At 30.7% G+C, this 14569-nt stretch overlaps 1 protein-coding gene across 2 annotated transcripts; it reads left to right on the forward strand.

Moving 5' to 3' along the window:
- Positions 1–1445: 1445 nt before the first annotated feature.
- Positions 1446–10259, forward strand: LOC127714677 (uncharacterized). Of its 2 annotated transcripts, none has more exons than XM_052220741.1 (2): positions 1446–1586; positions 7855–10259. In XM_052220741.1, the coding sequence occupies exon 2, from the start codon at positions 7860–7862 to the stop codon at positions 8631–8633; it is 774 nt and encodes a 257-aa protein (XP_052076701.1). In that variant the 5' UTR covers positions 1446–1586; positions 7855–7859; the 3' UTR covers positions 8634–10259. The 2 variants fall into 2 exon arrangements, with proteins under 2 accessions (XP_052076701.1, XP_052076700.1); XM_052220740.1 differs by lacking the exon at positions 1446–1586 and adding an exon at positions 3477–3716.
- The last annotated feature ends 4310 nt before the right edge of the window (positions 10260–14569 follow it).

Below are 14569 nucleotides of genomic sequence, written 5' to 3' on the forward strand. Positions count from 1 at the left end.
TACATGAATTAGGCCGTTAGTTTTTCTCGGTTGAATTGTTTTACATTTATCATTTCGGGGCCTTTGATAGCTGACTATGCGGTGTGGGATTTGCTCATTGTTGAAGGCCGTACGGAGACCTATAGTTGTTAATTTCTTTTTCATTTGACCTCTTGTGAAGAGTTGTGTCTTTGGCAATTATACCACATCTTCTTTTTTATAATATACGTTTTGTGTTTCTGTCAAAATCTATCAAATATTTCACAGAGTATCTACAATGAGTAGAACTTACCTTACAATTAAAACCAAACGTTTAAGATCAGCCTTGATAGATTAAGCTGCATCCTTTTTTATCGAATGCAATAACATAATATCATATAAACAACCAATTTTGTTTTGATTCTTGTCAGAAGTGAATAAGCGGGAACAGGTCAAGAAGTAGAACCAACATATTGGTACAAATGTAGTATTATTTAAGTCAACACGTCAAGTGGTTAGAATAATGAATTGATTAATAATTGAGTTATATTGTCTTTTTATTTAGTCTTAGTGTTTTCCCTCTTTGTTTAATATCATATTCTTGATGTAGAACAGTGTTGTACGTGGTAAGTTGCACCCCAGGTCAGATCAATTCGACAACCAGCATTTATTAGCACGAAGCCTTCTTAGCTTTAAATCGGAATACTTTTCGAATCGGATGACTCGCTTTCTTTAGCAAACAGTCGCTTATTGTTCAAATTGGGAGTTTCAGGTAATGCACCCCAAATTTCGATATGTATAGATTATCGGTGTTTCTACACATTGATACATGTATCGATAGATATCGGACGCGAGCCACAATGGAAATATTTTAGATGTGAGCTGACCGACTGAGTAATGTACTAAAGGCAAACGGAAGTACGACAATAAGTTTTTAGAGTATTCATTATAAAAATGCTAACATCAATATTTCATAGATAAGTTGAATACTTATCATCAACGGATTAAACTATTTAACTTATCAGCGATTAAATAATTGTAATTATACGGTTTTTCTTCATTTTCTGCACATGAAATAATAAATGAAATCATGTTTAGCCTCTCCTTCTTCTTTGTATTCTTTTAAACAATTTCACTCTTAATTTTCGCTGGTCTTTATTTTTCTCTAAATTTTTTTAATAGACAATTATAAAACTTAAGTGTTATCTTATCGTTCTTATGTGGTACGGATTCCCGAAGTAAAACTATAAATTCTGAATTGCAACGTTAATACTTTTCCAGCTACTAAATCATTTTACAATATACGTACATTAACACAACAAAATGAATATAAAAATAACTACTTGAGAATTTAAGGTATATTTAACGTAATGCTGCTAACAAACTCAACGGATTTTCTTCCATGTACTTTATTCAAATTTAGATGAACAGACTGAGTCTCTGATCAACCGAATAACGCCCTTGAAAAAGGTCGAAAATAAACATGGATTTAAATGCTAAATAAAGGTATCGTCTAAATATAGAGAATTGATATTTTTCAGAAGGTCTGATTTTCACAGAATCATCTACTTTCGTTTTTTAGTTTAAGCTTTATGAAATTAGCCATTTTGAAAAATTGTTTTTACAAGGTAAGCTTCTAGTTTTTAAAAATTAGTGATTTAAGCATAGACTGCCCAGTATAATGATATATCAATATCATTTCTTTTATAACAATGCTGGTATATTGTTTAAAACAGACAAATAGAAAAAAAATGTAAATAATAGAATCGCCTGAATTCTAAACAAAGTAAGATCAGGTACTTAGATAGGACAGGCATCTCTTGCTATGATACGATTCCAAACTCATATTGCACAAAATACATGTACAATACTAGACATAAGCCGTGTACTGACGGATTAAGTTACAATAGAATGCATTCAAACAGGGAACTTCAGCTTATTTGAAGCATTATAGAGTTGTTATGCAGAAGTAAACTTGACAATGATTGGCAGTGGAAACCTGCTCAAAACTTCTTTATGAATACCGAAATCTAATATCATATTATTAAGTTAATGGTTTAAGATAATGTAAGAAATATCATTATTGTCTATGATTTTTAAAATTGATTAGTTCAAATACCTTGTATATTGAACAATATTTTGATGTGTATAATCGATTTTCAATAATTTTTGTAATGTTACGTGACGGCATTTGAAGTTTTAAGTTCATATGCATTCATCACCTGTCACCCGATTTCACAGTTGCACATATTAGAAGCAAAGCCAGGAACTCACACGTAAACTGTTACTCATCAGTTGATAAATTAAGACGCTGTAAATATGTCATAATCTAAACATATAAATCATCCCAAAACGGAAACATAATGGACAAAACCTCAAATTTCAAAACTTTTTAAAATAATGCTATAATCAGTCTCCTTTTAGTCTGCATCTTAGCTGATTACGCATTAAAGCAAAAAAAGGCCACGCAAAGAGAATTTTTGCATAAGAGAAATAGCTTTAACAACTCATGAGAATTGGATATGGCTTGACTTCAACTCGATAATATAACATAATATACTTATTGATGAAGGTTAGGAATATAATGTTACTGATCCAACACTGGGAAAAAATATTTGCTAAATCATAGTTTTGAAGCTTTACTTAATGTTTCTTGTGTGTTTTAGTGCTTGAAATTTATAGTAACACTTGTTCTTGTCATCTTACATTGATTATATAATATCAAGTCTTTCTGTACTGTTTATAACGTTGCTAAAAAAACTATTTATGAAGTAAAGCGACATATATTGGAGTGATAACGGCATGCTTTTATATCAGTAGGTTAAGTACTTTGATGATACATACAAAGCATTTCGAAAATTATAATGTCCTTGTACGATATGGGGCGTATAAACCACCAATTCAAAATCTCTTTATAGTCAACCATTTTTTTTCAATTTTCAATACTCTTTAAATCTTCTAACTAATGAATTTTTGCGTCGCAACACCAGCTTTGTATTGAATTTCAATGAAATATTTGACAATTTAATCAAAACTGTAATGAAAACTGGACACTTACGGCGAATTTCGTCCAGAACATGCATGGAATATTTGCCACGGAAATTGAGCAACCAACAATGAATCAATCGTAAGGCAAATATGCTTTGGGTAATTTTGATGAGTAATCGTTTCAATTATTACTTTATTTATGACTACTGAATTATTCAATTATTCACGGTTTTTATACATTGATATATTATATCTTAAAAAAAAGAGTGTTCAATAATTATGTTTGTGGAAAATGTTTATCGGGTTTTATCTAAAGTGTTCTGTTCTGACAGGTTATATTAAAGTGACAATAGACAAAAGGCCCCTATCAAGCGTGCACAATATGTTTCGTTTATCATGAAATCAATTTAAAGGTAAGGATTTACAATATTAACTTCATGACCCATTTGAATAAAGAATAGTGTATTTTCAGTATGTATGATTTTCGTAGAATTACCTGCTATTTTTCAAAATTTAGATTTGGTCAGTGAATACCTTCTTTGATTATATTGAATTATGAAATAACAAGACATAATTTATTGATGCATAATTGCTTTTTTACTGTAATGTTTATACAGACAAATGAGGGGTCAGATGGAGTTACACACATGCTTAAATTCTGTCAAAGTTCAAAGACCTCAAGTACGAATATTGGAATTATAATATACGACTTAGAAACCGAAAATTTTGAATTCATCTTAATTGGAAAGGCTCTTTCATGTACATAGGATGTAAGTCAAATTTGTTTATTATTGAAAGTCAAGCCGTAAACACGTCTTTTTATACGAAGGAAAAATATATTATTTCAAAACCAATTTTTAACTATACATTTAGTATCTCGTGTAATTTGAATCAAGCTATATCAATTTCTCGTAATGTTATATGTTGCTTTGTATGTATCCCTTTGTACTATGTCAGCATGAAATTGTTAAACAGTTATAGGATTGATACTTGTCTATTTTTGAAATCAATTTTAAATCACATAGACTTGAAGATCTAAAAGAAAAAAATAAAGATATCCGTTGATTTATTAAATATATGGCTGTGCATGTATGGGAAATTATTCATAGTAAGAAAGTTTCCTTTAAGACTACTTCATATATAGTCGTTCATTTAAAGAAACAAAGGGATTTGTTTGAATCACAATGGATTTTTAGATTGTCCCTTTTAGTAATAAAGTATTCAAATTTACACCTTACGTTGATCATTCTATGTTTTGAAACCCATTTGAACAAAATCTTTTAATGTCTATCAGTTGAGAACTAAAAACTTGTTTCAAAGGGAAGAGAAAGTCCAGAGTTTTTATATAGCGTTGGAAGAAGGATTTTGAATGTATGCAATCTCATACAGATCTTTCAATATGTTAGAATCGAAATCAGGTTCACGCTGCTTCTAGCAGATAAATTTTAAAAACCAAGACAAAATAAATAAGCATGCTGTTGTTAAAAAAGAAAACTCGTTAAGTTGTTCTTATTTTCAATGTATTATGGTATATCAGTTCAGTTATCTTTTCTTTGAAAGAATAGTTTTATTCCTAACGTTAAATGGTCCTATTAATTTAACTAAATATGTGAATATATTTTATATACTTGAATTTTTTATCTTAATCTGGCAATGGCTTGCTTTTAGTATTTAACAAAAGTGGTCGTAATCATTTGATGCAGTTGTTATTGTATTTTGTAAACAAATATGTGCTTTTTTCAAAAACAATTCATTCATAGTCTCATTACCTGGTTAACTATTCATTAATTATTTTATTTTATCATACTTCATGTCAAAATACCAGATTTTGATTGGTTAATACGAGGGAGACAATTTACTCTATCCAATGGCATATACTTTATTATCCTTCGCGGAGACGCTTGCTCAAGTGTGCGCTTTAATAAATACGGATGATTGTTATGTACAAGACGACATAGTTTATTACTTTGAATTTGAAATTTAATAGACAGTAATAACAGAACATTCAGTATAATAAATTAAATAACACATATCTGAGAGGGTGATAGAGCAGATTGTTACCCCTCAAAAAGACATTGTCAACTGAGGCTTCGCCTCGCCTCAGTTTGACAGTGTTTTCTCGGGGTAACAATCTGCTCTATCACCCTCTCAGCTATGTGTTACTTATATATTAATACCTGATCCGATTTATATCATAATGATATTTATACAACGGCATGTCATACATTTCAGATAGCCTATAGCGTTTAAATGTTTTCATGCAAAGTTTCAGAAATACAATAAGGACTCCTATGTTAACATTATTGGCAAATTATGTCATTTACCATGCAATGATAAGATATATATTAGATGGATTAACACGTAGTTACATTGTCAATTTGTGGTTTCTTTATTCCAATAGTAACCGATGGTCACGAAATATGAATAATGAGGAAACATTTTCCGCCAGGTAAAACACAGATTGAAAGGTAAATCCATAAATGGGCTCAGACACACAAATTTATAAACTGTTATTTTCTTTACTGCCACTCCCAATACGTGAGACTGTCACCTGAAAACCGTCATCTAATACGCATGGAAAGGTAATCAATAACACGTTTTATAAATTAAACACAAAACAAAACAACATAAATCGTCTAAGGACAACTTATAAACCTATATGGAGTTAATTCCTTTCAGAACGACAGGTCATTCTTTTGAAGAAACAACCTGGACGATACCAAGTTTCAATGAAGTAAAATTGGTTCCGTGAATTTTATTATGAAAGTATTAATAACTTCAAATTACTATAAAATTAAACAATACCTAGGCAATGAAAAAAAAAAAAAGAAAAAAAAATCTTTCAGATAAAAAATAACCTAAATCTTTAGCTTTCCAAAACTTTGATTACTTGATCAGCGGTTGGGGAGAATAGTTATTTCCAATACATGTATTCCGATAAAAAAAACAGGAATTTAATTTTGAACATATTAAAAACTTTTAAGGGCATTATTTTTGAACATTTCCCTCACATAATGAAACAGTATTAAAAACTTTTAAGGGCATTATTTTTGAACATTTCCCTCACATAATGAAACAGTATTTGATGTAAAAAGCCGGACTAAACTATTGACTGTGAAATAAAATTTAGTTGTAACTCAAATGTATTAATTGATTTAAACTGTAAATAAAAAAGGATAATTCCTCACTAAAATATTACATGATTTACATTCATACTCACAATCAGGAAACATACAATTCCTACCTTTTCTTTCTACTGTTGTGTCACCTAATATCTATAACGCATTTTTTAAAAATATTTCCCAAATGATAAGAAAATCCTCACACCACTAAAACTTATCCATAAATGACATGCCGAAAAAGGAAGTCATGCATCAATTATAAACATTGCACTGACAATGAAACTAATTCTTGAATAGATCATTTGAGCCTTGAGCACTTTACAATATTCTAAGTTTGTAAGAGAATGATAATCCCTTACTTCATGATAAGTACTCGCTAACGCTCATACTTATTCATGAAGAAAGGGATTATCATTCTCTTACATATACTAAGATGCAAAACTAAAGATTACTAAAAACATTTAATCTTCGTGTTGTTGTCAATTTGGTTTTATTGTACAATTTTCTATCTTAAATACTTTTAAAAACTTTTAAGCAGAAATGTATTAGGCTGAAATAAATACCCTTTACTCTATTAAATGGCAAAATATTCCTATTTTCTACAGGTGAACAGGCACGTTCTTTAAAAGGGGGGCTATAATATTTCATCCTGATTCTCAATTTTGGAAGAAAAAAATGTATTGCCTGACAAAAGCGAGAAAACAGTTATTCTCAGAAGTTTGATAAAAATTGTTAAAAAAATAATCTGCTTTTTCCCGATAAAAATGTCATGAAATAAGTAAACAAAAACACAGCACTCCTTTTATTAAGATTATATGATAAATTACTTACAAAGTGAATTTTTCGTACATCTTAACAATTTAGTTGCTTCTTGCTTCATGCAATTACTATATATACCATTTATATCGTAACTGGACAGTGATTTTTAACGTTTATACGTGTATCTGGATTAATTAGTGAGTTTTATTTCACATTAGAAATGAGCCGTAGTCCGTTGTTATATCTAATCGTTTAAGAAAAGAATATCCCACTCCAAAGTGATCGGTAAAATAGGATACAATTCTTGAAAATCTATATTTTGGAACAGTATATAAGTCATATAATGCATATTTTAAGGTGTTTCTTGTTGTATAAAACACCGAGGGGTGTTATACAAAAAGAAAGATTTTAAAATATGCATTATCTATAACATAACCTGTGGATTAGAATTCGTAGCCTTAGATTTGACATCAAATTACATAGACAAAATATGTACCATTTAAAGAATGTCTATCACATGTAATATATTGCGAGATTTCTTAGATCCGTATAAATTGTTTGTTGCGTTTTTTCTTGGTATTGTTATATATTATTCTCTTAACTATTTTTGAGATAGCTGCCTGTTGGCAAAAAGTTCATAAAAATGATTTTACTTAATGAAATACAAAATTGTCTTTTTTATTAAGTGTCAAAAACGCTTCACTGTATAAAACCGCAGTTTATAGCTTGTCGTTCATAAAAAAATTGTTCAGAGTACATCGAAGCCATTTCATATAAAATAGGTTAGTGTTTGTTCGTAAACTACCATGAAATCATAAAGGCTAGTGTGTATTCGTGAATTATCATGAACTATCTGTTTACAAAAATAAATCAAATTTGTCTAAAATATAGGAATTGAGGAACACCCTATCCCATCTAAGATAAAAATTGACTAGAGACATCGAATCTATGAAAAAAATAAGATTTGTTTATACACAAACATAGATACCAGCTATATTCAATTTACTTAGTATTCTTACTTTTGTAGAGGCAATGGCAGCTGTATTACCTAACGCGTCAGATGAAAATTCTAAAATATGTTGTTCAACACATTCCGATGAAGAGTGTACATTCGTATGTGGTGATTGCACAGCGTTGATTTGCGATGATTGTGTTGATACCGAGGATCATGAGGGTCATGATATTAAATCGATCAAGAAGTTTATCAAAGAAGTAGATCTCGACGATTTAAAGGAATCATGTGAAAAATTTGACTGCTTTAAAATCAAAGCAAAGATATTAGATGAAACAGAGAGGCGGTTCCAAAAAGCCTTAGATGGAATACATTCGCAGGCATCTAAAATGATATCTGAAATCAATAAAATAAAAGAGAAGAAAAAACGTGAGTGTGAAGAAAAGAAAGGTAAAAACGCTACCACGGTGAATGAAGTTCTTGCTGTCGTTGACCCATCTGAAATAGCAGACAAGATAGATAATCTACCTAAGAAAGGCGGTCGTACTCAATATGCAGAAGTTGCTCAGGCTCTTTTAAAATACCATAAAACTATGGAATCGGAAGAGATCGAGGCCAAATGTGACGCATCTGTATATGTTCCAACTTTTACACACGGTAAAATACAAAAATCTCGGTTAGAGAAACAGTTTGGTGAACTGGATTTCGAAGAGGAAGATGTAGACAACTTGTTTGACACTGAAGAGGAAACAACTGAAAGTGAAAGTAGTGATGATGCAAATGCTGATGATCAGAACAATGAAAAGGGCAACAAGGAAGATGGTGAAGGCGGTAGCGACTTTCTTAATTACTAATAGTTATACTTCGGTAAGAATTTCGTGTGATGATGTAAAAAAAAACATATGTTGGTTATAGATACATTGCATATGGAGTCACATATTTTTTTTTTCAATTTGAAACTTAGTTGGTTGTGCTACAGCTTAAGACATTGTAAAATAAACAAAGACGATTGATATGTTCATTTTCTAATTCAATTTTCGCTAGATTTTTTGGAATATTTTATATTTCCTGTCATAATTCACCTTTATATGACATTTCCATCAGAGAAAAAAACTCTGTACCAATCAAGCATTTGTTATTGATGGGCAATATATATCCTCTTAAAAAATAGTTAATCTAAGCAATCCGAAAGTCTGTTAACGTAAAACCTAGACTTAATACAAGTTTAAGTAACCAAGTCGTCTTCAAAATGCAATTATTTTTTTATAGTTGATTGATGTGAAATGTTTTACCCGAATGATGTTTTTCTTAGTCGTTAGGTATTTGAGTGTATTCATGCACTATTATCAAAACACTGTTTGATTTTAGAAAGATTAAAATTCAAAAGACCAAATACAAATATGCGAGAACTTTATATATAGTGTGGTTGGTATACTCGTTATTCAGTATTTAACGAGAAGTAGATACGACAAAATAATGGTTCGATTTTTAATAAAAGCTCAAGTTAATCTTGAGCTGCTATTTGACACTCCAATTCAAAATGGCACACACAATTGGAGACCTAAGTTCTCATTCAACATTTATTTATTTACGTGAGGTAATTTCAACTCAACATGTCTGTACAACGTAGTTTTGAATTCATCTGAAAGAAAAGGTAAATACATATATTTGCTCAAAATACGGGATAGCCAAGAACTGATATAACATCGTCTCCTAAGCCTTAGCTGCTTTATTTCAAATAAAATATCCAGAACAACACAACTAAGTAAATACCTGTTTAATTGGTGACGTCATCGACGATATTTATAATTGTTTAAACCTAAATGAAGGTCGTCATGGGGGACTTCATATAAGTTTCTTAATTTCAATGGCATTTTTTTCAATTTTTTCTATTTCTTGGGGTTTTTTTTATTATTATTATTTCTGCACGTTACTCTTTACTTTATTAGCACCCAATGGTTTTTATACCAACATTTTTATTCTTTTTTTCTGTTCTTTGCTTTTTTGGCCCTTTATCACTATTTTTACCGATTATTATTATCTCATCTGATATCTCAGAATTTGTTGAACTGGTAGATCTTATTTCCGATTATTTTATGTTATAATAGTTTTTATATTCATTCTTATATTTAAATTTGTTTATCTTGTTTGGAATATTGCATTTAGAGGGTATATCAATAGCCTTTTCTGCTGCAGACTTTACAGTTTTAGTATTAAACGACAAATCTTTCAAACAATTAGATTGTTTATTCTTATTTTATTTAAAAACTGTTACTAGTATAAAAACTGTATACTTTTTCAAATGTCAGACTGTTACAATTTTCATGTATATTTTGCCATAATTCGTTGAGTTTATAATATCTTTTGTTCTCATAAAAGAATTGAATCCGGTAAGAGATTATAAATTCACATCAACGACCTTTTATGCTTCATGTTTATTTACTTAATGAGACAGTAACAATGTGATTTCGTTTAACGAATTGAAGCTTTTTATGTGGACTCTTTTGTTTATATAAAAAAGAAGATGTGGTAAGATTGCCAATGAGACAACTCTCCACAAGAGACCAAATGACACAGAAATTAACAATTACAGGTCACCGTACGGCCTTCAACAATGAGCAAAGCCCATACCGCCCATACCGCACAGTCAGCTATAAAAGGCCCCGAAATTACAATGTAAAACAATTCAAACGAGAAAACTAACGGCCTAATTTATGTACAAAAAAATGAACGAATAACAAATTTGTAACACATAAACAAACAACAACCACTGAATTACAGGCTCCTGACTTGGGACAGGCACATACATACAGAATGTGGCGGGGTTAAACATGTTAGCGGGATTCTAACCCTCCCCCTAACTTGGGACAGTGGTGTAACAGTACAACATAAGAACGAACTATAAAAATCAGTTGAAAGAGTCTTAACTCATCAGATGGATAAAAATAAAAAAATACTACTAATACAAGTGGACGTGGCCGGGTACTTGTACATCCAAACAACAAAAAGACACTAAGTACAGATCTGTGAGTACTCGCAGTTACTGACAGCTAGTTCAAAGCCAATAACTACTAATAAAAAAATCATGCATCTCAGACTAAATTATCAATCCGTACACATCCAACATCCAATGGATTTAGTGTAAATCCATTTTGTTTGTTTTAATTAATGTTTTAAAACTAACAAGATATTCAGTAAGAGGCTACTAGTTTCAATTATCACCATTATTAATTGTATTACTCGAATTCATCTTTCTTTAACAGTTTAGGTTTAAACGTTATATAAGTCGATAAAAATCTATTTTATGAATTTAATTATTTGTCATATTTTTATTTCACTTTCCGTTATTTATTCGATTATTTTTTTTAATCTTTAACATGGAATCTGATTAAGTCGGAGTTGTTCCACTTTGACGGATAAACATTGTTAACTGATTTTAAAACGACAAATAGCATCGAATAAGAGCTGGGTAGCACTAAGGATTTGCTAGTAAAGCAATGACTGCTCCTACCGGAGCACATGGTTTATCCTTTTTTCGCGTGGTCCATTTTTTTTTTTTTTTTTTTATTTGTTCAATGTTAAGTTTTTTGTGTAGTGTTTTGTGGAATATTTATCAAATATTTGGTTTTTTTCATTTGATCACAATCTTTTCTATGTTTGCCAAATGATTTTGTATTGAAAATATGCAATGTGTACGAAGGTGCATCAAGAAAAGTTTACACACATTAAAAAAGGCACACAAAGCTGCTTATATTCAAAGTATTCTATTTTGCTCAAATATCATCGATGTGATTTACGAATAACTGAGCAGCATGCAGTGATATCAACTTGCAGGGGACCACATACAAACATATATAATCGCTTGTGTTCAAAGAAAAAATACAACAATATTTTAATTCATTGGAAAACACAAATAGATTGTATTTACATCTAAGCATCATTTAATACATTCGACCAGATGACAAATAGCTTGAAAGGCTTTGTTAAATATGATAATTTGATACCGATCTCCATTCAAATGGGACCTTTCTAGGGTCTAGGTACACAATATAATCAGTCGGAATACCAAAAGCCTGTGAAAGCTGTGTGGAACAGGTGCATTGATAACTCATCATTTTCTGTTTTACATGCATCTTATGCCGCGCGATTCTTCTGAAGTCAAAAACATCTGTTAGGACTAAAAAAAACAAGAAAAGAACAAGTTATAATAATAGTTGCAAGACAGTTGAAACCAATTAAATGATTCCAAAATGTATTGGATTTTTATATATAATAGTATATTCAAATTCTAAATTTTAAAACATGGCGTTGGTGGCGTATATTTGGTCGTCCCTTTTATATAAAATTCAAACATAGTGTAGACTTAGGACAATGTAGCACTTATCATACGGTGTATGACACCCAATGCACCAGGCTATATTTAGTAGCTAAATATACTTCTAGTTGTTTCGATGCTGTTTCATTCACAAGTAGTCCACGTTTTATTATATTTATTAGTGAGATTTTTACACATTAAACTAAAAGCTGAAGCATTGCGAGACAACGGACAAATTCATGATTGCAATATTTCGCAAAAAAGGATAATGTGAATCCCAAATATTATTGGACAGTACAAAAGACCACACCAACCAACAATACCGGACTCCTCCGAAAAGTTTATAGGTGCGAACAAAGATATTCATCACCGTACAGATAAGCTAAATCGGTACATGCACCAAATGTGGTGGGATTTAATTGGGTTACATGCGTAGAAACCTCCCGCCTAGCATACCTAGAGTAAATGTAGAATAATCAACAGAAAATTCTACACAATCAAATTTCCTACAGTAATTCCACTAAATTAAATAAGAAATAAAAGACGGCAGATAATTCGGAAAGCAGAGTCACAATGTGTTCTCTATATGGAATTAAAGAAGTTAGTTAAGGTACCTACGGCTGTTGGCTGAATACTTCGGCAAAAAAGCCAGAAATAAAACTTACAGGTTTCAAGAAGTAATACGAGCCATAGAAAAATCTTAACATTTTAGATTACTTTCAGATTGTATATTTACAAAATGTATATACATTTTTGAATAGCATCTTCAATCTGGAAACACTAATATTGTTTCAACTTTAAAGATTTTTTTTTTTTTTTGGTAAATCGATTAAAAGATTTGTTAAGCCATAAAGCACTAATTATAGTCCAGTCAATACAGAGGGTAACCTCAAAGTAATTGCATCAGAAATAAATTGTGTATTACTTTTTTTGCATATGACTATAGAAGAACATGAACAAGTTGGACAACATTGGAAAAAGGGAAAATGCTCTAATTTCACCTTGTTTTTTTTTAAATACCTCGGAAAATCGTTTCAGCTTAAGGGCGCCATAACACGAAAAGGAGATAACACGAGGATCAGGGTCAAACAAATAAATTATGATTAATGTAAATAACAACTTAAAATATAAGTCTACCTAAATTCAAGGTAAGAATTATTATATTAAGATTTATCAGGTGGAAACCTAATAAAATGACATAAAAATAATACGAACAACTGTCCTTCAACACATTTTTCGTACGATCAGCGCTCAGACTCTAATATTCACTTTAAATATAAACTGTATTTGATGTATTTGATGTAAAAGTCTATAATTTAAGGAATTGCTTGTTCCTTTAATTTACGGATTTGTTATAGGAATGAGCTTGGAAGTTAATCAGGTAAACCCGACAAACTAAAGTTTGAATACTGATATTTACGGTGGCGTAAAATTAGCGACATTCATTAAAAGGTAGATCAATAACAGGTTAGCTTTGAATTAGAATAGTAACCGGATGGGATGCCTTGCTTTTGTTTAAACAAAAAACAGTCGTGTATTGTTCCAATGAGGGGCGTTTCAAGAGATAACTATCATACATGTGTATCTTGATTTTAAGTATAAGCCTTGAAGGTTAGTACATTAGTCCATATTCTGGACTGATTTAATTTTCTGTTTTTTGTTTGTTTGATAGTACCAGTCTGAAAATCAAGTTTAGCAAATGTAAGGTCCTTGTTCATATCAAATTTACGTGTTGGCATGGACATTTAACATTCTTCAGTACATCATTCCATTTATAATGAAAAAAGGAAAATATCATTTGTTTTCCTCTTATAGTTGATGTGTTTCCCTCGGTTTTGGTTTGAAACCCGGATTTGTTTTCTCTCAATCGATTTATGACTTTTGAACACAGGTATACTACTGTTACCTTTATTCATAGACAAATCATTCAACTAATACAATAGGAAAATAAATGATTGAAACAAAAAAAAGCTAACATATCAAAAAACAAATGCAAAATAAAAAAAAAACGACAGAGATTGCATGCTGTTTTCTGCTCTTTTGTCGGGTTGTCTCTTTGACACATTCCCCGTTTCCATTCTCAATTTATGTATATGTATTTGTGATGTGCAAGACAGCTATGATAGTCAAAGTTCTTTTTTGATGAAACCGCATACATATTGATAGAAATTCGCCTGATAATTTGAATAAATACGGAATGCTGAATATGTATTTTATGCCTATGACAAGGATATTACCCGAATGCTTTATACGACATACGACTATATTTATTGAAGACAAAAGTAAGAAAAAAAGTCCTAACGTCTAACTTCAAAAAATGAGGAGAAGAGTGCTTCACGAACAGGAGAATGTCCGAAAGAAAAAAAAAGACATTGCCGTACAATAAATAACAAAACAGGACAAATAAACTTAAATTGGGTATGTTTTCAACTGTTGTTGGAGAGTAAATGATTTATTGCTGATCGATCTACGTCG

Source organism: Mytilus californianus, unplaced genomic scaffold (assembly GCF_021869535.1).
Source record: "Mytilus californianus isolate M0D057914Y unplaced genomic scaffold, xbMytCali1.0.p SCAF_9, whole genome shotgun sequence".
Classification (NCBI taxonomy): domain Eukaryota; kingdom Metazoa; phylum Mollusca; class Bivalvia; order Mytilida; family Mytilidae; genus Mytilus; species Mytilus californianus.

Excerpts from the sequence above, each read along its gene's own strand:
- LOC127714677 (XM_052220741.1), top strand. The coding sequence starts at position 7,860 with ATGGCAGCTGTATTACCTAACGCGTCAGATGAAAATTCTAAAATATGT.